This window comes from Nerophis lumbriciformis, linkage group LG18 (genome assembly GCF_033978685.3).
Source record: "Nerophis lumbriciformis linkage group LG18, RoL_Nlum_v2.1, whole genome shotgun sequence".
Lineage (NCBI taxonomy): Eukaryota > Metazoa > Chordata > Actinopteri > Syngnathiformes > Syngnathidae > Nerophis > Nerophis lumbriciformis.
In genome coordinates, this window is record NC_084565.2 from 25,884,902 (window position 1) to 25,908,344 (window position 23,443).

Here is a 23,443-nt window from a genome sequence, read left to right on the forward strand (position 1 = left end):
TAGTAATACTAAAAAATTAAAATAAAAAAAACTATCACTCATGGATGCCTGGTACTCTCTACAGTTGAGTAGCCACTACATGAAGCGCTACAGTTGTTTTGACTTCTGAGTAGGCTCCGGTGCAAGCAATAGTCGCGGGACCCTCCCCTGGTATCCTCCCTGACCCCTGAGCGAAAGACCTGGACCATTGATTTGTTGCTACTCCCTCACACGGACTACTTGCCTCCCAGCAGCAGTCAAGCAGATCCATAGGCGGCGCATCCCAAAGGAGCGTCCGCGTCGTGTACTTACACGCCGTACACGTGTTAGGGCGAGGCGTGCGTGGCCTAATAAGGCTGACAAAGGCAATAAATTCCTTTTTGAGATGCTCCGCGGTTCGGGGGAGGATCAATATTGGGGTAAAGAAGCCGTCATAAAAAAAGAAGGATGCACTGACACGGCGAGGCAGGGAGTAATTCTCCCAATACTTAAGACTATACACTGCGGGGATAACAACATTATAGCACGGCTGGATTCCATTTCCAACTGGCTCCTAATAAAGTTATCCAGGGGATTGCTGCCTTGTTGGGCGATGACATGACAGATTGCACGCGGTCATCCGTCGTCAAGTCGGACAGATTTTTTTTTTTTTCTTCAATAGGTGCTCTTTAGCCCTGAGAGCTTGTTGGCCGTTATTTGCTCTTTTTGTTGTTGTTGTTGTTGCAGTAGACTCTCCAAGTGCTCTATCCTGCTTCTTCTATTAAAGTCAGCGCCAGCTCTATAAATACATGTCATGGCCCGAATCCCCCCGATGAGGGAGCTAATTGACACCGTTAATGGATGGACTTTCACAGAGCCGTAAATAATGTGGAGGTTGCCACTTAGCGCCTCCTGCTGTTTTACTTCTGGGAGGCCAAGGAGAGGGAACCTGCCAAGTCCTGGCTCGACAGCCCCCGACGTGTCACTCCCCCCCCTACAAACGAGCGAGCTCTTGCAGGATCTTTTTCTTCCACAAAAATCAATACCTCGCGCCAACCTTTGCAGGGAAAATGTAGAAAACCAGCACCTTTTGTGTAAAGAAGCAAGTACAGAAAATAAGAATAATACTTATTTATGCTCAAATATCACCCTTGGACACTTGACACTATATTATACCAGTCATTCTCAAACTGGATGGAGCTATATCGGGGGCCGCATGGAGGAAAATGTACTCCCAAGTGGGCCGGACTGGTAAAATCACGGCACGATAACTTAAAAATAAAGACAACTTCAGATTGATTTCTTTGTTTAAAAATAGAACAAGCATATTCGTACAAATCATAATGTTATTTTATTTTTTTACATTTACATGTTGCAATTAATAGTATTCCACCTTTATTTGTCGTTATTTATATTTTCTGAATAAAATCAGTCAACTCATTGTTGTTCATTTTCAATCAAGATAAAAATATATCAAAATTAGAGATGTTCGATGATGGCTTTTTTGTCGATATCCGATATTGTCCAACTCTTAATTACCGATTCCGATATCAACCGATACCGATATATACAGTCGTGGAATTAACACATTATTATACCTCATTTTGTTGTGATGCCCCGCTGGATGCATTAAACAATGTAACAAGGTTTTCCAAAATAAATCAACTCAAGTTATGGAAAAAAAAATGTCAACATGGCACTGCCATATTTATTATTGAAGTCACAAAGTGCATTTTTTTTTTTTAACATGCCTCAAAACAGCAGCTTGGAATTTGGGATATGGTCTCTCTGAGAGAGCATGAGGAGGTTGAGGTGGGCAGGGGGTGTATATTGTAGCGTCCCGGAAGAGTTAGTGCTGCAAAGGGTTCTGGGTATTTGTTCTGTTGTGTCTATGTTGTGTTACGGTGCGGATTTTCTCCCGAAATGTGTTTGTCATTCTTGTTTGGTGTGGGTTCACAGTGTGGCGCATATTTGTAACAGTGTTAAAGTTGTTTATACGGCCACCCTCAGTGTGACCTGTATGGCTGTTGACCAAGTATGCTTTACATTCACTTGTGTGTGTGAAAAGCCGTAGATATTATGTGATTGGGCCGGCACACAAAGACAGTGCCTTTAAGGTTTATTGGCGCTCTGTACTTCTCCCTACGCCCGTGTACCACTCCGTACAGCGGCGTTTTAAAAAGTCATACATTTTGGAGAGCCAAGTGTTTCCTGAAGTGGTACTTGGTGAAAAAAGCTGGCGAACCACTGCATTATACTACAGCGACATTCGTGACATTGTGGATTATTTTGTGTATTTCTACATGTGATTGTTACCTTAACACGTTGGGCGTTTGTGCATATGTTAATTTGTGAGTAAGACCTGCAGTAGGAGTTGATTTACTGGATTATTTTGAGGTGTTCTGTGTCTTTCTGTAATGCACGATGATAGTTCTCATTAGTAACTGATGGGAAGAATGATTTGAGGCTGGGCGCTTGTGCATGAACTCATATGTGAACAAGAGTACCGCAAGAGTTGACTTTGTGGATTATTTTGAGGCGTTCGGTTTATTTCTATAACACACATTGAGAGTTCTCGTTAGTAACTGGTGGGAGGAATGATCGTGTTGACATTGGTAGCATGTGCATATGCCTGTGAGTGTGAGCAAGAATATTACAGGGGTTAATTTAGGGGATTATTTTGAGTCATTCGGTTAAATTTTCTGACGCAAAGAGCCGGAGGATTGATTACACTGACCATGTAAGATTGGGTGCTTGCACATGTAGAGATTTACTGTATGATGTACTGCAAATTATTTGCCACTTGCCAAGATTTAAAATTGTATTTCTCGAAATGTCCCTAGTTTTAAAGATCTATTTACTTATGTTTAGTTATTGACTTTACATCATTATCTTAATTGTAAGATGAATGGGTGTGTTTTGACTCATTTAAAAATGTTAAAATTGCGAAAATAACCATTGTAATTAGGTATGTTTGGTTTTCCCAGGTAGAATATCTTGTTTAAAGATTCTGCAACACCGCAAGGATGATAAATTTAACTAAAAGTTGAATCATGCTTGTTTTCAGAAAAAAGAAAAAAAAACTAATTTCTATCTTAAAATCCTGCTAATTTCTTGATATAGAAATCTTAAATTTAGGATGTCTTATCAAGTAAAATTACTACTTTAGTATTTTTATTTGTCAGCCTGTTTTTGTAATGTGAATGTTATTGGGATCCAGGTATTGTTCATTGAGAACTCAAGAAAAACTGAGCTCTCAGTACGTCAATAAGAATTTTTTTTTTTTTTTAAAGCGAACGCAAGTTGTGGTTCGAGTGTCCGCCCTGAGATCGGTAGGTCGTGAGTTCAAACCCCGGCCGAGTCATACCAAAGACTATAAAAATGTGACCCATTACCTCCCTGCTTGGCACTCAGCATCAAGGGTTAGAGTTGTGGATTAAATCACCAAAATGATTCTCGAGCGCGGCTACCGCTGCTGCTCACTGCTCACCTCACCTCCCAGGGGATGGGTCAGATGCAGAGGGTAATTTCACCATACTTAGTCACACACACACACACACACTATCAGTGGTATTTTAACAACTAACTAAGGTGTTTTAAAAAGATGGTTTCAAGCCTATCCACGCAATATTTCTTGTTTTTGTCTTACCAACTGCAAACAGCAATGCAAATATAACTTAGAAAGATAACAGTGTTTTCCCTTCTACAGTAGATATGTTGGATGTGACAGTTCCGCCAATGCTCCCCTTCTTTTAGGCCTTTAAAACCTCTGAGGAAGATCGATTGATCAGAGCAAAGACACAATCGCGGATGACCGGCGGGCGTCAAACTGTCTGCTAACAAAGGGATCAGTAGCGCAGTGGCTTTGATTCCGCAAATTGAAAGCTACCTGTTCAAAGAAGATGCTTCAAACGGACGACGATTGCTTGGAAGGGAGGAGGAATTGTCTTGTGAGGAAGATGAGAGAAAAAAACAAACATTACACAGTGCATTTTTTAATTATGGGCCTGATCTGCTTTATCCCCCCATGTCATCAATTAGCCCCTGCAACTAATTAGCACTACTGGTCTTCCAGACAAGCCCAGGTGTTAGTTGCATACTATTTCAAAAAATAATACTGTTCTGTCAATGATGAGGATGGGTACATAGAGCAGTATTTTTAGGGGTCGGAGGGATGCTTGGAGCTAATCAGTGATGTCATGCCAGCAGTGCAGTGATGGCAGCTTAACCCATTTTCGGAAATACCACAGTTTCTATTTTTAACCAGGCTGTGTAGCATGGATCTTCACACATGCCTGACTGAACAGTTCCACACACATGTCTCTTTATTAAGGCTAAAGGCCAAACATGTTCACTTCAACAGTATTTGTTAGTGCTATTTAAGAAGATTATTTTAAAATGTCCACTTGAATTGACCATACTAGGCCCGTTACTTGTTTTGTATTGACCCTCAAAATGAAGTGAAGTGAATTATATTTATATAGCGCTTTTCTCTAGTAACTCAAAGCCATACTTGCCAACCTTGAGACCTCCGATTTCGGGAGGTGGGGGTGGGACGGGGGCGTGGTTAAGAGGGGAGGAGTATATTGACAGCTAGAATTCACCAAGTATTTCATACATACGGTATATATATTGGTCCATATATAAGGCGCACCGGATTATAAGGCTCACTGTCAGCTTTTGAGAAAATTGGGAGGTTTTTAGGTGCACCTTATAGTACGGAAAATACGGTATATATATATATATATATATATATATATCCTGAAAATATGCAAACAAAACTGTTTGGATAATTGATACTTCAAACTTGCATAAATAAATCTTAAGGAATATAACATCACTTGGCTTCTGAGAGCTTGTAATGTAATTAATAAAATGCTAAAGTTGTTGATAAACAAGCAATTATTTTAATAATTAAATATGGTCATTTTAAATTAATTATTATGATCACTTAAAATTAATTATTTCAAATATTTTATTTAAAATTCTATGGCTGGATGTAATGAGTCAGAAAAAATACAAATAAAAATACAATTAATTTTGATGTTTTTAGCAAAATATAGTAAAAATGTATTTAGTTTTTTTTTTTTTTTTATTAATAAATATATTTATTTTTAGGTAAGATAAACATAATAATACAATGTATCTCTAGTCTGGATGATTTAGTTCTTGTCACCCTGTTGTCCTCCCGTCGTGAAAAAATGCTGTCCTCACTCAGGTCCGCATGGAGCTGGAGGGGGCGTGGCCTCCAGCTTCGGGGAGAATATTTGTCCCGGGAGGTTTTCGGGAGAGGCGCTGAATTTCGGGAGTCTCCCGGAAAATTCGGGAGGGTTGGCAAGTATGCTCAAACCGCTTTACGTAGTGAAACCCAATATCTGAGTTCCATTTAAACCAATGTGGGTGGCACTGGGAGCAGGTGGGTAAAGTGTCTTGCCCAAGGACACAACGGCGGTAACTAGGATGGCAGAAGCTGGGATCGAACCTGGAACCCTCAAGTTGCTGGCACGGCCTCTCTACCAACCGAGCTATACCGTTCTGAAAAATGTATTAATTCCTTATTACCCATCCATTTTCTACCGCTTGTCCCTTTTGGGGTGGCGGGGGGTGCTGGAGCCTATCTCAGCCGCATTCGGGCGGCGTACACCCTGGACAAGTCGCCACCTCATTGCAGGGCTAATTATGAGATACGTATATTACATTCTCAACTATTTTTTTTACCTAAAACCCCAAATTATGAAAACATTTTTTTATCTTAGCCAGGTTATGTCCTTGTTTGAGTTTAGTTATTGTTGTCCCAATGTTTATAGTATAATAGTCCTAAAATCTTGCTACTCCAGACATGAGCTGAAGCAATCTCAGTAAGACAAAAATAATGCTATTTGGTAACAGTAGAAAAGAGCATCATACATGAATACAAATAGATTGAGTAGATATTGAAAGGGTAAAAGAAACCAGATTTTTGGGAGTATTAATAGATGATAAAATGAACTGGAAATCTCATATACAAAACATACAACATAAGGTGGCAAAAAACATTTCAATAATGAATAAAGCAAAATATGTCCTGGGCCAAAAATCACTTCATATTCTCTACTGCTCGCTAGTGTTACCATATTTGAGTTATTGTGCAGAAATATGGGGAAATAACTACAAATGTGCGCTACATTCGCTAACCGTGTTACAAAAAAGATCAATTAGAATAATACATAATGTTGGATATAGAGAACATACAAACCCTTTATCGAGTCAAAAATATTAAAGTTATGTGATTTGGTAAAATTGCAGCTAAAATGATGTACAAAGCAAACTATAACCTGCTACCAAAGAATGTACAACAATTCTTCTCAACTAAAGAGGATAAATATAATCTTAGAGGAAAATCTAATTTAAAACATTTGTATGCACGTACAACACTCAGAACCTTTAGCATATCAGTATGTGGAATTAAATTATGGAATGGACTAAGTAATGAAGTTAAACATTGTACTGATATGATCCAGTTTAAAGGCCTACTGAAATGCGATTTTCTTATTTAAACGGGGACAGCAGGTCCATTCTATGTGTCATACTTGATCATTTCGCGATATTGCCTAATTTTTGCTGAAAGGATTTAGTAGAGAACATCGACGATAAAGTTTGCAACTTTTGGTCGCTGATAAAAAAGCCTTGCCTGTACCGGAAGTAGCAAACGAGTAGCGTGACGTCACAGGTTGTGGAGCTCCTCACATCTGCACATTGTGTACAATCATGGCCACCAGCAGCGAGAGCGATTCGGACCGAGAAAGCGACGATTTCCCCATTAATTTGAGCGAGGATGAAAGATTTGTGGATAAGGAAAGTGAGAGTGAAGGACTAGAGGGCAGTGGGAGCGATTCGAGATAGGGAAGATGCTGTGAGAGGCGGGTGGGACCTGATATTCAGCTGGGAATGACTAAAACAGTAAATAAACACAAGACATATATATACTCTATTATCCACAACACAACCAGGCTTATATTTAATATGCCACAAATTAATCCCGCATAACAAACACCTCCCCCCTCCCGTCCATATAACCCGCCAATACAACTCAAACACCTGCACAACACACTCAATCCCACAGCCCAAAGTATCGTTCACCTCCCCAAAGTTCATACAGCACATATATTTCCCCAAAGTCCCCAAAGTTACGTACGTGACATGCACATAGCGGCACGCATGTACGGGCAAGCGATCAAATGTTTGGAAGCCGCAGCTGCATGTGTACTCACGGCACCGCGTCTGCGCATCCAACTCAAAGTCCTCCTGGTAAGAGTCTCTGTTGTCCCAGTTCTCCACAGGCCAATGGTAAAGCTTGACTGTCATCTTCCGGGAATGTAAACAATGAAACACCGGCTGTGTTTGTGTTGTTGCTGCAGTCTGCCACAATACACCGCTTCCCACCGACAGCTTTCTTCTTTGCTGTCTCCATTGTTCATCGAACAAATTGCAAAAGATTCACCAACACAGATGTCCAGAATACTGTGGAATTTTGCGATGAAAACAGACGACTTAATAGCTGGCCACCATGCTGTCCCAAAATGTCCTCCACAATCAGTGATGTCACGCGCTGACGTCGTCATACCGAGACGTTTTCAGCAGGATATTTCGCGCAAAATTTAAAATTGCACTTTAGTAAGCTAACCAACCGTATGGGCATGTGTTGCAATGTTAACATTTCATCATTGATGTATAAACTCTCAGACTGCGTGGTCGGTAGTAGTGGGTTTCAGTAGGCCTTTAAGAGCGTGTTCAAATTAATAGTGCTTACAAAGTACAAAGAAGAATTATGAGAATTACTTTCAACCTTATTGAAAATAAGATATTCTTCATCTCAGTATATTAATAATGACTGAATTAATTAATTATTACAAAACTGTTGTGTATACTAATTCACAGATGTGATTTTATTATAAAAAGGTCAGTAAATGATTGTATATATTTGTAAACGCTCTGAAGTGGGAAAGGGGTAGGATTAAATAAGCTTTGCTTCTTCCTACTCCTTTTCGGACATGATGTAAAATGACATTTTATGAAACTGTGATGTATTATTCTGTAAGTGTGTACATGTTCGAAATAAACTAAAGAAAGAAAAAAAAAGTATGTGTCGGATCCAACTTCCTAATGCTCCTTTGTTTCGCAGGCCCATAACTGAGATTTTTGTCTACATTCTAGTATTTATGTTAGAACTATCATGGTCAGGTGAGCGTTGCTTCAGCGTGAACCCAAGGATGCAGAGAACGGCAGGCGGAATGCAAGTAAAACACAATTTATGACTTACAAAGAGGCGTGGAACCCAAAACAGCACACGACGCATCGGTCTCGAAAGCAAGAGCAAGAAAGAGTGGAACTAATTAAAACAAGGAACATGTGTGCTGACAGGACATAGAACAGAAAGTCAAGCCGCTGTAAAAACACAGGGACCAAACAGGAAGCACTAACAAAACAAGAGCACCAGGACAGGAAGTGATTCCAAACACAGGAAAAAACCCAAACAAAACCAAACTGTCGGTAGCACTTCTGACAAGAACGACACACAAGCCTGCAGCTGAGTGGCAGAAGCTCAATCTAATCACCAGGCTGCCTGTTCTACCCAGTAGAAGTTGTAAGTACACAGGAGATGGAGAAACTGCTGACAGGAATGAAAATAAAAGGAATCGTCGTCAACAGCATATCCGAAGACTAACTCGCACAGGGTGCTGTATGGATAAATAAATCAATATCATCAATATTGGACTTGGTTGGAATTGGGGGTTAAATCACCAAAATCATCATCCATGATGATCACTCACTGCTCCCCTCACCTCCCGGGGGGTGGAACAACGGGATGGGTCAAAATGCAGAGAGTCATTTCACCACACCAAGTGTGTGTGTGACTATCAGTGGTAATTTAACTCAACTTTAACTCAACTTTAACTTTAATATTGCCAAGTTCTTTAAATAGTAATTGGATTCAAGGGGTATATAAAAAACTTGAGAAGCACTGCTCCAACCCATGTCGTCCACTCGAGTCGACATTTCACTAACCCCTAAACAAAGATGAACCATTAAGTAGATTGTTTTATGTAGAGCAGGGGTGTCAAACTCATTTTAGATCGTGGGGCCACATGAAGAAAAATCTACTCTCAAGTGGGCCGGACTGGTAAAATCACGGCACGATAACTTAAAAATAAAGACAACTTCAGATGTTTGTCTTTGTTTAAAAATAGGACATTCTGAAAATGCACATGTTTTCTTTTACATTTACACGTTGCGGTTAATAATTAATTTGTCGTTATTTATATATTTTTTAATAAATTATGTGATAATGTTCATCAGTCAAGATAAAAAAAAATATATGAAAATCAAATTACAGGATGTTATTTATGTAGTTTGATCATTTTCCTCAACTGATGCACCAACGTCATGTGGTCTATTTTGCATCATCTACAAAGATACAAAGAATTGCTATTGCGACATCTAGTGGACACATTTAGAACAGCAGTTTCTTTCATTCAAACATTTCAGGTTAATTTGTATACTTCGCAAAGTCATCCCACGGGCCTGACAACCCTGATGTAGAGAATATTAGCGGTATCGCTCGGTTGGTAGAGCGGCCGTGCCAGCAACTTGAGGGTTGCAGGTTCGATCCCCGCTTCTGCCATCCTAGTCACTGCCGTTGTGTCCTTGGGCAAGACACTTTACCCACCTGCTCCCAGTGCCACCCACACTGGTTTAAATGTAACTTAGATATTGGGTTTCACAATGTAAAGCGCTTTGAGTCACTAGAGAAAAAGCGCTATATAAATATAGAGAAAAAATAATAATAATAATAAAACTCTTAGGGAAAAAAATACCAAAGTAGGATCGCATTATCAAACAATGTTAATATTTCCTATAATTTAATTGAGAAAAGGCTTCTTTTTTTTTCTAAATGCAAATCAAAGCTAGTTGGCCTTCTTGTTTATAAAGTGACTTCATATTAGCTTTGAATTGAAGAACTCTCGGCACTTAGCAATCTCCCAATTAGTGACATGATTAACGATACATAATCAATCTGCAATGCCACTGTCCATCCCTGACATTGTGTGTTTTGTACAGTAAATGATGGTATTAAGCAAAATGGATTATGAGGTATAAACCCTGATGCAAATATGGGTTATCACCCTCACAAGGACACACACACACACACACACACACACACACACTTCATCTGCAGCTTTTGATTGCAATTTGCTCCGACTCGTCCTTTGTCTGTTAGGCTCTTTCCTTGCGAGTATTTTGCTCGTGGTAATCCGCGAGGGAGAACATGGAATTAGTTTGTAAAGCGCGATAATAATGCATGGCCATAATAAGTTGACTCAAGAGGATTAGCAAATGTGCATTGTCTGAAGCGGCGCGTCCCTTGGGTGATCAGCTGGTTGCCTTCCCTAAACAGTGGCTGCCTCTGCCAATTAAAAATTCCGTCTAGTCTGCCTCCTCCTCCTCCTCCTCCTCCTCCTCCTCTTCGTCCTCCTCCAAAGATTAATTCTGCCCACGACATCCGAGGCCTGCCAATTATTGTTGCCCAATTGGTATTAATAGGTAAAGGCTTTCCTCATGTACAATACATCACAGACGGAAAACTTCTCCCTTCGGCTTCAAGTAAAAAAAAAAAAAAAAAGCTCTTTAAATGATTTGCATATCTCTTCACACTTTTCAGTTGTTATAATATCTGGAAATTTGCTTAATGCTAATCGTGCCCCAATGGCAGTGACGTGCAGTCAGGGGAGGCAGGTGAGGCGGGGCCTCATGTGCCATCATGGAAAGAAAAAAAATGTAAAATAATTTTTTTTTTTTTATTCAAAATCGCTGAATTTTCACATTTGCCGTTCAAATACTGAGAAGAGACTTGCGGTGAGTCAGCAGCCAGTTGAGGCACGTCACTCAGTTGTGCCTCACCATGGATTGCGCGATGACTCGGCTAACTGCTGGCCTGCTGTGCAGTGAGACCGTATTGCTATATGAATTATACTATACATTTCCATAGTTTAGTTAGCTGAGGTATATAATGTACAGTGTATTTTGTCAACAACTGTATGTGTGTAATGTATTTCTTGTGCTGAGCAATCATAAAACGGCTGCGAAGACGCACTGTGTGAGGCTCGCAGTAATCCCGCCTCCTGGTGGTAGAGGGCGCTAGTGATCCCAGGCAGCATTTCTGCGACTACTCGGCTGCAGAAGAAGTGACAACAAGCAGCAACAGTTAGCAGCGATCGTTTATTTTTTCCTCTTGCCTGGACTTGTAACATGGAGGATTACATATCTAAAATAAAACAGTTTTCTAAACTGGACTTTCAATCGAAGCAGGAGGTAATACTTAAAGGAAGATCTCCATCGAGACAGAGAGACTTTTAAAACTGAAGAAAGATAAGGAAGACTTCTATAAACAAGTTATCGATGCTTTTGTTCAGAAGGAGCTGCGCATGGACTTCATTTATAAGTAAAGGTAAGACCATAATAACGTGCTTTTTTGTGTGCTACAGTTTGTATGTGTAAAGTTAAAGTTTAGTTAAAGTACCATTGATTGTCACACACACTATGTGTGGTGAAATTTGTCCTCTGCATTTGACCCATCCCCTTGCTCACCCCCTGGGAGGTGAGGGGAGCAGTGGGCAGCAGCGGCCCCGCGCCCGGGAATAATTTTTGGTGATTTAACCCCCAATTCCAACCCTTGATGCTGAGTGCCAAGCAGGGAAGAATGCTGGTATATATATATATATATATATATATATATAAACATAACCCGTTAACTGCTGCCAATCAAATGGTGAATAAGATACTCTTTAGGGTTCATATGTTTGTAAATCTGACTGTGATGAAGTCAGTGCCTCACCAGCCATGAACCTCACCGCACGCCACTGCCCAATGGTAATGAAGGTTTGTTCATTGGGCAGAATTTTCTTGTATGTTCTTCCCATTCCAGGTGGTGCGCAGCATAAACATCAACAACAATCCCTTGTTTATCACTGCTAATTGGTTCCAGATTAATTATTCATTCAAAATCAAATATGTACATAGCTAGCACATAACACAATGTTTACAACCTTCTAAATACATTGCTTTTAACAATATGAGAGCTCTCGAGACATGAAATTAACACCCTTTAGTCTTTACACTCATTTAGTCCAATATAATAATGCTGTCTGAGGCTGAGCCAATCAGTGGCCACGAAACTGAACCGTGTGATTTGACTGGTTTGGCCTCTTCTAGTGGATCATACATTGGTCATATTCACTTTTCAGAGGCGGTATAGTACCGAATATGATAGTGAGTTAGTTAGTTTATTATTCTTCGGTCAATTGTCAACAAAATAAACAAACAGTTGTACATTCATAGATTGAAAATGAAAATGTTGCAGACTGAAAGGGTTTAGGCTGAAGTTGAACACTTATTGCGCCTAACCCTATAAACAATGTCAAGTACAAGATGAACTTCCGAAAATTATGAAATGTCCTTTGTACAACATATTATAAATACACATTATACACAACACAAACACAGTTCAATTATATACACAGTAAAGGCATGTGAAATATCCTTGTACACGTGTTAAACCTTTGTACCAATTATATACTATATACAAACAATTATACTTCCATTATTATTTATATCCCACATTTAGTATTTTAATTAACATTGATCATAGTATTAACTACTGTGTTGATTCAAGAGTGATATATTTTTTCAAGACATTGGTCTTAAAGTGTTTTTTAAATGTGTGAATGGGAACTGGAACATTTTAAGGAATCATCCAAGCTGTTCCACAGTTGAACCCCCCTGACAGAAACACATCTACTTTTTAAGCTCGTTCTTATCTTAGCTTTCTGGAAGACAGCTGAACCTCTGAGGTCATAGGGATTCTCTCTGGGATACATTAGTATTAGAGATGTCCGATAATATCGGCCTGCCGATATTATCGGCCGATAAATACGTTAAAATGTAAATTATCGGTATGGTTTTTTTCATTATCGGTATCGGGTTTTTTTATTTTATTTTATTTTTTTATTAAATCAACATAAAAAACACAAGATACACTTACAATTAGTGCACTAACCCAAAAAACTTTCCTCCCCCATTTACACTCATTCACACTCATTCACACAAAAGGGTTGTTTCTTTCTGTTATTAATATTCTGGTTCCTACATTATATATCAATATATATCAATACAGTCTGCAAGGGATACAGTCCGTAAGCACACATGATTGTGCGTGCTGCTGGTCCACTAATAGTACTAACCTTTAACAGTTAATTTTACTCATTTTCATTAATAACTAGTTTCTATGTAACTATTTTTATATTGTTTTACTTTTTTTTTTAATTCAAGAAAAGGTTTTTAATTTATTTATCTTATTTTATTAATGTTTTTTAAAAGTACCTTATCTTCACCATACCTGGTTGTCCAAATTAGGCATAATAATGTGTTAATTCCACGACTGTATATATCGGTTGATATCGGTATCGGTTGATATCTGTATCGGTAATTAAAGAGTTGGACAATATCGGAATATCGGCAAAAAGCCATTATCGCACATCCCTAATTAGTATACCGGTATACCGTACAAACCTACTGCAGTATTACTGTTTTGAGTTAATTTATGCTCAAAAAAGCCTAATTTAGGACCAAAATGTTGTAGGATCTGTTTTAAAAACAAATAAAATAAACCACAAAGCTTCACAATGTGGTGAAACCGCAATATTTGAAGCTCAATGTGGCAAGAGATGACTTTACTGGGTTTGAATCCCAGTCAAAGATGTGTCAGTAGCAAATGTATGTTTTAAATATGTTATTTGTTTAATTTTGAACCTAAAAAAAAATGTAATAATTTATTTCCAATAACTTTATATCACCGTAGTACAACACATCAATCCGTCCATCCATGTTTCATACCGCTTACACCTATTAGGGTCGCAGTAAGCTAGAGCCTATCCCAGCTGACTTAGGGCAAGATCGAGGCGGGTAATGTCCTCGAATGCTGCTTAGTACCGGTACCAAAATGTATTTCGTTACTTTTCGTTACTTTTCGTTACTTTTCGATAATGTTGTTATGCCAAAAAATATTGATGTAATCATAGTAGTATCGACTAGATACGCTCCTCTACTTAGTATCATTAAAGTGGATGTTAGGTGTAGATCCACCAATGGTGTTAGTTTACATTTTGATGCCGGTGAGCTATGGTGTGTAGTGAAACGATTATCTATTCTTGGTCCTGCAGGGATGATACTTGTAAGAAACTTACTTTATTTGTCGCCATGGAGGCGAGGATTAGTGATTTAGAAGTAGCTACAACACAGCAGACTGCGGATGGACTTTAGCCGCTAGCTAGCTAGCCATGTCTTAAAGCACCTCTTCCTGAGGACGTTTCAGTGTAACTTCACCTTTATCATTAGTTCTTAAGCCAAAATGCATAAGTTCTCCCTTTTCTGTCTACACACTGTGTCTGCTTTTAAGTACTCTGTGAGTGTGCGCTGCCGAACATGCTCGTCTGCTCGTAAACCATCAATGACACAACGTGACGATGACGGGGAGAAGGGGGGGTGGTGGACCGGTACTTTTTAGAGGTGGTATAGTACCGAATATGTTTCATTAGTATCGCGGTACTATACTAATACCGGTATACTGTGCAACCCTACTACAGATGATGATGATAGTGATAACAAGAGCACGGAATACAGCAAAAAATCTCCATCAAGACCAAACAATAATGCCAAATTATTGTCAAGATGGAGATAGATTTTTTTTTTTTTTTAAGTATTTTTTAAGCATATTGTTTACCAGCTTTTGCCAGCCAGATCTGGCACTTGGGCCTTGAGTTTGCACTGGGTTGGAGATTTAATTGAAAAAGATCTTTAGGAAAACATGATTGAAATAACATTTTAAGAACACCTCAAAATATGTTTTTAATTATTTTTAACAAAACATTGCAAAAACAACGGGCTTCGACTTTAAAAAAAAATATCCAAAAAATAATGCTACATTCAGATAAAAACACAATTTTTGATCTAACAACTAATTGATAACTTACTGCAGATGAAGTATTTTTTTAAAACGGTGTTCATTTTAGTGGACACATTATTAATCACAATTTTTTCAATTCAAAAATTAAATACTAGGAAGGTTTAACATTTATATTAGTTGTTGATTCATGCTTCCATCTATTTATACTCTGCAAGGTTGTCCTAGAATAAAATATAGGGACAGTTATTTTGTTTCTAAACCAGCTCACCAATCGGTGGCAGTGTATAGCCAGACACAATAGTGTCCACTTTGTAGCAACTGATGTTCAACTTTGATATTAAGACTTGTTTATCTAGTCGGAAACCTCTTTTAAATAGCTCTCCACTGTAATGACCTCTATGCATTACAGGGTTAAGTTTTTATTGGTAGTGGGAGGAGAAGTGAGCATCAGAAGATATACAGTTAAGCACTGGTGAAGTGAATTAGATTTATATAGCACTTTTTCTCTCTAGAGACTCAAAGCGCTTTACATGGTCAAACCCATTATATCCATTTAAGTTACATTTAAACCAGTGTGGGTGCCACTGGGAGCCAGGGTGAAGTGCCTTGCCCAAGGAGACAACGGCAGTGACTAGGACAACGGAAGCTGGTATACAAACTGAGCCATGCCACGCCGCCCCCACAAGTTAAAAATGTGGTGCATACATATGAGTAGCATGGACATAATGTTTGAAAATGCGATAAAATACATAAAACATGAATACATTTTCACTGGCATCCTTTCAATCTTCTAAAGAGGCACATCAAGGAAATATACAGTGTGTATAAATTTGCACTGCAACTATGAATAAATAAAAGGGATGAATAAAAGTATGTCCTATACTACATATTATTATGCTGTGTTGTTTGTTTTAATGTAAAATTAATATGTCATGTATATTGGCAACAATTTGTGCAGAAACAGATAAAACATTTTTAATTTTTTTATTACATGTTCTAAATTAAATGTGTACTTTTAATAACACTGAAATTGTCTCAATTTTTACCAGTTAATTATTGTATTTTTTTAAATTTTCTACAAAAAAAAATATATTTTTTGCATAAAATGTGTTGTTATCCAATTATCCTATTTATCATATATTAATCCAAATTAAACATGAACAGTTTGATATCGGTCAATCAATTAGTTTATTTATTGCAAAGGTGAGATGCAATTAGACTTTCAGAGCTACTTCCTCTGCATGCAAACACATTTAAGAAGCCAAACCGGCGAGTGATGGAGCCACAATCACTCCACCGTTAAGTACTGCAATCATTACGCAACACAGGGCAATGACACTTGCATACGTGTTTGCACACACTCCAGCACGCAATCACACACCGATGAATGAATAAATAAACAGTTTTACCTCAAGTGTGTGTCTAGAATAGCAAATGTAGAATGAGGACCTTGTGTTATCTAAGAATTTCATAAAACCTGTCGACCAGCATTTGTTGTTGTTATTTTATGTTATTTACAATGTGAATTAAGCGGAATCACATTCAAAGCAGTAACACTTCAACATTCTAAATCAGCAAGAGTTGAACACACAAAAAAATGCTGTTTTTTTTTATAACCCAATTTATGGGTTGCGAGTGTTGAGTTAAATTGTGGAGTTATTATTATGAAGAGCAATCCATTTTGGGGGTTTTAAGGGTATTATTTTAACTCAATTTCTGGGTTTTCAAAATTATGAACCATTTTTGGGTTGTTTTTCTCGTTATTTTTTGGGAGGATACAATTATTGTATACATATATATATATATATATATATATATGTGGCCAAATTTTTTTAACCCAATGCGGCCCACGAGTCAAAAAGTTTGGGGACCCCTGCAGTAAACTCTTGCTGTTAATTGGTTCCACAAAGTAGGAATTATTCATTATAAAGTGAATATTTACATAGCTAGACCATAAAAAAACACAATACTCACAAGGCTGCAGTCAGACCAAGCTCCTAGTGCAGGGATATTCAACTCAATTGTTTTGGGGGCAATATTTACACAAAGCTAAAGACCGGAGAACCGGACTTCTTGCTCAATAATTAGTCTTATTTTGTTTATTCCAGAGAACCAGTGTTCTCTACAGTTTAAATTTGATTTTGGTCTATTTATTTTGTCAGAGTGACAGGAGTGCTCTGCTGTTTTTAAGGACCTTCTGCAAAACAAACTAGTCAAAGATCATCTATGTGACAGCACTCCAGTATTTTTAAGAATCTGCTGCAAAACTGTGAATTTGAACTGAATTCGTGGGCCAAATTATGAATAGCCCAAATGATTAAAAAACAGAGGACCTAAAACGGAACCTTGAGGAACACCACTAGTATAATGAAAGAGCTTAAACAAATAACTACTGACTGAAGTAAACAAGTTACAGCAACACCTTAGTTACATAAATCCCATTTTGGAAAAAAAATAGTCACTGCCAAAAAGGAAAGGACTTAAAGGGGTGCCTTGAATAAAGCCTCAGTTATTTAAACTGCAAGTTTGAACCCCAGTGTTCTTTGTTTGGTAGCAAGGTTACAATGTCAATGCATAGATCTGCCAATGTGTTTACAGTTTTCTATGTGTTTACAGTGATCCAAGTTCCTCTATACCAGTGATCATCAAACTGTGGATGGTTGCCAACCGTCCCTGGAAAAACGGAATCGTCCCGTATTTAGAAACATAAGTCCCTTATTAATCTGTAAAGGGACGCACTTTGTCCCGTATTACTGTTTGAATCAAAACAGTCTTTGAAATGTCAATTGAATTTTTGCATGACAAGGCGCTTTTATATTGTGTTTTACAGAAAAACGGCAGCCCTTATTGCTCCGTGACCAGTGGGCTCACAGCCCCCTCACACATGACCATTACAACACAGAATTCAGCTCATCTCATTGGTTGAGGCACTGGCGTCTGCTACAATTCCATGCTCCCAATTTTGTGGGAACAGTTTGGAGCGGGCCCCTTCCTCTTCCAACATGACTGTGCACCAGTGCACAAAGCAAGGTCCATAAAGACATGGATGACAGAGTCTGGTGTGGATGAACTTGACTGGCCTGCACAGAGTCCTGACCTGAACCCGATGGAAAACCTTTGGGATGAATTAGAACGGCGACTGAGAGCCAGGCCTTCTCGACCAACAGTGTGTGACCTCACCAATGCACTTTTGGAAGAATGGTAGAAAATTCCTATAAACACACTCCGCAACCTTGTGGACAGCCTTCCCAGAAGAGCTGTAATAGCTGCAAAAGGTGGACCGACATCATATTGAACCTTATGGGTTAGGAATGGGATGGCACTTCAAGTTCATATGTGAGTCAAGGCAGGTGGCCAACTACTTTTGGCAATATAGTGTATGTCTACAAAGAGCACTGAGTGGTTATCCGCCGTGTTTTTCTATTGCCCATGATGGTGGATTGTGTAACGTTAAACGCCATGCTGCTGCTAGTAGTGGTGATAAAAAAAAAATCTGATATCTGAGACGACAAAACCAGTGGAAACCTTGACCGGTTTGTTGTCCATCAGGCATCACCAACAACCAACCAGAAGTCAAGCAGAATATTATTTACTTTTCAGAGTTAAATTTGCTTCATTTTGATATTTCTAAATTATGCATTAAACTGAAGTTGTTGAGCATTTTGTTTCCCATATAGTCTATTGTTATCACCCTAAAACATGCAGTTATTTAAAAAAAAGGCCAATCCGTACAAACCGTAAAAGATTGCTAACCCATGCACATCAACGCAAAAGGTTTCCTCCCTAGGAATTTAGTTAAAACGTTGCTATATTGTGGATATTTTTAGAATTATTTTACATACAAGGAAACAAACCAAAATAACAACGGTATAAACCTTGAGTAACCTAAAATTGTTGTTTGCCAATACGAGTGGTTCTCAAACCTTTTCACCAAGTACCACCTCAGAAAACACTTGGTTCTCCATGTACCACCATAAAGACCAACATTATAATACAGTAGCATAGTAGGCCTTTCTGTTCATTAAAAACAAGGCTGAGATTTCTTTTATCAAGTATATTGTAACATTACACACAGTTTGAAGAGCTTCAAGAGGTAGTCACCTGAAATGGGTTTTCACTTCACAGGTGTGCTTGAAGCTCATCAAGAGAATGCCAAGAGTGTGCGAAAAAGTAATCAGAGCAAAGGGAGGCTATTTTGAAGAAACTAGAATATTAAACATGTGTTCAGTTATGTCACCTTTTTTTGTTAAGTACATAACTCCACATGCGCTCATTCGTAGTTTTGATGCCTTCAGTGACAATCTACAATGTAAATAGTCATGAAAATAAAGAAAACACATTGAATGAGAAGGTGTGTCCAAACTTTTGGCCTCTACTGTATATAATTATATATATATATATATATATATATATATATATATATATATATATATATATATATATATATATATATATATATATATATATATCCATCCATTTTCTACTGCTTGTCCCTTTCGGGTCGCGAGGGGTGCTGAAGCCTATATTTATATATATACAGGTAAAAGCCAGTAAATTAGAATATTTTGAAAAACTTGATTTATTTCAGTAATTGCATTCAAAAGGTGTAACTTGTACATTATATTTATTCATTGCACACAGACTGATGCATTCAAATGTTTATTTCATTTAATTTTGATGATTTGAAGTGGCAACAAATGAAAATCCAAAATTCCGTGTGTCACAAAATTTGAATATTACTTAAGGCTAATACAAAAAAGGGATTTTTAGAAATGTTGGCCAACTGAAAAGTATGAAAATGGAAAATATGAGCATGAACAATACTCAATACTTGGTTGGAGCTCCTTTTGCCTCAATTGGCGCCTGCACACAGCGCAAAATCTACCCGTGCCTGGTTTAGGGACCATGGTATTTCTGTTCTAAATTGGCCCGCCAACTCCCCTGACCTTAGCCCCATAGAAAATCTGTGGGGTATTGTGAAAAGGAAGATGCAGAATGCCAGACCCAAAAACGCAGAAGAGTTGAAGGCCACTATCAGAGCAACCTGGGCTCTCATAACACCTGAGCAGTGCCAGAAACTCATCGACTCCATGCTACGCCGCATTAACGCAGTAATTGAGGCAAAAGGAGCTCCAACCAAGTATTGAGTATTGTACATGCTCATATTTTTCATTTTCATACTTTTCAGTTGGCCAACATTTCTAAAAATCCCTTTTTTGTATTAGCCTTAAGTAATATTCTAATTTTGTGACACACGGAATTTTGGATTTTCATTTGTTGCCACTTCAAATCATCAAAATTAAATGAAATAAACATTTGAATGCATCAGTCTGTGTGCAATGAATAAATATAATGTACAAGTTACACCTTTTGAATGCAATTACTGAAATAAATCAAGTTTTTCAAAATATTCTAATTTACTGGATTTTACCTGTGTATATATATATATATATATATATATATATATATATATATACATACACACACACACATATACATACTAATACTGTATACATATATATACCGTATATGTATGTATGTATATGTGTATATATGTGTATATATATAGGCTCCAGCACGCCTTGGGACACGCGGTAAAAAATGGGTGGATGGAGGGATGTATACATGTACATACACGCGTATATATATATACATATACATGCACGTGTGTATATATATATATATATATATATATATATATATATAAATACAGTATATATATACAGTATATATATATATATATATATATATATATATATATATATATATATATATATATATATATATATATATATTTATATACATACATTTTCTACCGCTTATTCCCTTTGGGGTCGCGGGGGGCGCTGGAGCCTATCTCAGCTACAATCGGTCAGAAGGCGGGGTAAACCCTGGACAAGTCGCCACCTCATCACAGGGCCAACACAGATAGACAGACAACATTCACGCTCACATTCACACACTAGGGCCAATTTTAGTGTTGCCAATCAACCTATCCCCAGGTGCATGTCTTTGGAGGTGGGAGGAAGCCGGAGGGAACCCACGCAGTCACGGGGAGAACATGCAAACTCCACACAGAAAAATTCAGAACCCAGGATTGAACCCAGGACTGGTCAGGACCTTCATATTGTGAGGCAGACGCACTAACCCCTCTTCCACAGTGCTGCCCTATATATATATATATATATATATATATATATATATATATATATATATATATATATATATATATATATATATATATATATATATATATATGCATATATATACACACACATGTACATTGTAGAACATTCTGCATCTCTTAATGTGTCGGGAAGTAAGCTTCACATTGTGTACGACAGCACAGCCACACTATCGCTGGCATCCTTTCCAAACGCAACTTGGGGGGGCGGGGGGGGGGGGGGGGGGGGGCATTTGCGGCGTTAGCTTCAGGGAAGTGCAAATCATCAAAGGAGTTGATGATGGTGTTGATGATGATGGTGATGTGATGGGGGTAAGGGGGAGGAGGGGGGTTGGCTGTGTGAAGATGCTGTGATGGACTGCAAAGGGTGAAGTCATTTTAAGAAATGAATTCCCCCCCAAACCTCCCCCCCTTTCCCCCCTTTGGTGATTTACGCTCTGAGGCCTACCCTTGGTAACCAACTTCATTATGGAAGGTGGAAGTTGTCAAGTGTGTACAGTGAGCAGCGTGGATTTACACCTACTGGGTGAGACGCTCTCCGTGGAGACATCCGTCATGTTGTCACATACTCTGGGGAGCCTTCTTGGGCTCATGCGTGCGCCTCTGGTGGGTCAGCGAGGCTTTGAACTAATTTTGGGTGGCCCTTGGCACCTCTATAGTATATATATATATATATATATATATATATATGTATGTATGTATGTATGTATGTATATATATATGGCTATGATGTTTAAGACAGCAGATGGATGAATAAATGATGAAAATATGGCACTGGCTCTTTAAAAATGCATCCTTTCTGCCCCACTTAAAATAACAGAGGCTGCAAATGCGGGAGGAACCTGCGCGTAATTGCACAAAGCGAGTGCGTAACGCGCATCGGCGTGGATCATAAGCAAAAGTAACAAAGTGGTGATTAGTTGGAGGGGGCGGGGAAGGGGGGTTCGCCACGTACGGTACCTTTGTGCATGCCGGTGTAGCGGTCCTTGAGCACCGTCAGTTCGTGGATCTTCCCAAACTGTTCAAAGAGAGGCTTCAGGTCCTTCTCCTCCAAGTTGCGCGGAATCTGCCCGATAAAGAGCTTAATGGCATCCTGGTCCTTCATGGCGCCGCTCTCCGGATGAAGTGAAATGGGTTCCGAGCCGTTCATGGGCTTGAGCGGGTGCTGCTGGTGCGGGATCGGGAGCGGTGGAGTTTGGCTGAAAGGGAGGCTGGAGGAGTGAGGAGGAGCGGGATGATGCTGATGCTGCTGAGGAAGAGGAGGATGCTGCTGCTGCTGACTTCTTGTTTCAGTCTGAGTGAATCTGGCCATTCTGAGCTGGGAGCAGAGTGGATAATAATGACAACACACACTTACACACACACGCACGCACGCACACACGCGCACACGCACGCACACACACACATACTGTGAGAGAGAGCAAGCACTCAGCTGGAAACCAGGCTGACTTTCGAGCCGACGCACACAAACACGCACACATACAACACACACAGGAGAACAAGCTGTGGAAGAGCAGAATATTAGACGCTGTGGAGCGACACCCAGTGGTCATTTGGATGATGACACCTTCAAACCAATACAATCCACATTTAAAGGCCTACTGAAACCCACTACTACCGACTACGCAGTCTGATAGTTTATATATCAATGATGAAATCTTAACATTGCAACACATGCCAATACGGCCGGGTTAGCTTACTAAAGTGCAATTTTAAATTTCGCGCGAAATATCCTGCTGAAAACGTCTCGGTATGATGACGTCAGCGCGTGACGTCACGGATTGTAGAGGACATTTTGGGACAGCATGGTGGCCAGCTATTAAGTCGTCTGTTTTTATCGCAAAATTCCACAGTATTCTGGACATCTGTGTTGGTGAATCTTTTGCAGTTTGTTCAATGAACAATGGAGACAGCAAAGAAGAAAGCTGTAGGTGGGAAGCAATGTATTGCGGCCGACTGCAGCAACAACACAAAACAGCCGGTGTTTCATTGTTTACATTCCCGGAAGATGACAGTCAAGCTTTACCATTGGCCTGTGGAGAACTGGGACAACAGAGACTCTTACCAGGAGGACTTTGAGTTGGATATGCAGACGCGGTACCGTGAGTACGCATGCAGCTGCGGCTTCCAAACATTTGATTGCTTGCCCGTACGTGCGTGCCGCTATGTGCATGTCACGTACGTAACTTTGGGGACTTTGGGGAAATATATGTGCTGTATGAACTTTGGGGAGGTGAACGATACTTTGGGCTGTGGGATTGAGTGTGTTGTGCAGGTGTTTGAGTTGTATTGGCGGGTTATAT

General features: G+C 39.0%; 1 protein-coding gene across 4 annotated transcripts in view; it reads right to left on the minus strand.

The window, feature by feature from the left end:
* The window catches only part of celf5a (cugbp, Elav-like family member 5a), a 691,759-nt gene extending 668,897 nt beyond the window's left edge, over window positions 1–22,862 (minus strand). For 2 of the 4 annotated variants that reach the window (XM_061977891.1, XM_061977889.1), the window contains exon 1: window positions 22,101–22,860. In XM_061977891.1, coding sequence (XP_061833875.1) covers window positions 22,101–22,452 — 352 coding nt within the window. In that variant the 5' untranslated portion in view covers window positions 22,453–22,860. Of the gene's footprint in view, window positions 1–22,100 lie in introns of all 4 variants that reach the window. The other 2 variants (XM_061977890.1, XM_061977892.2) reach the window with 2 other exon arrangements.
* Between the last annotated feature and the right edge of the window lie 581 nt (window positions 22,863–23,443).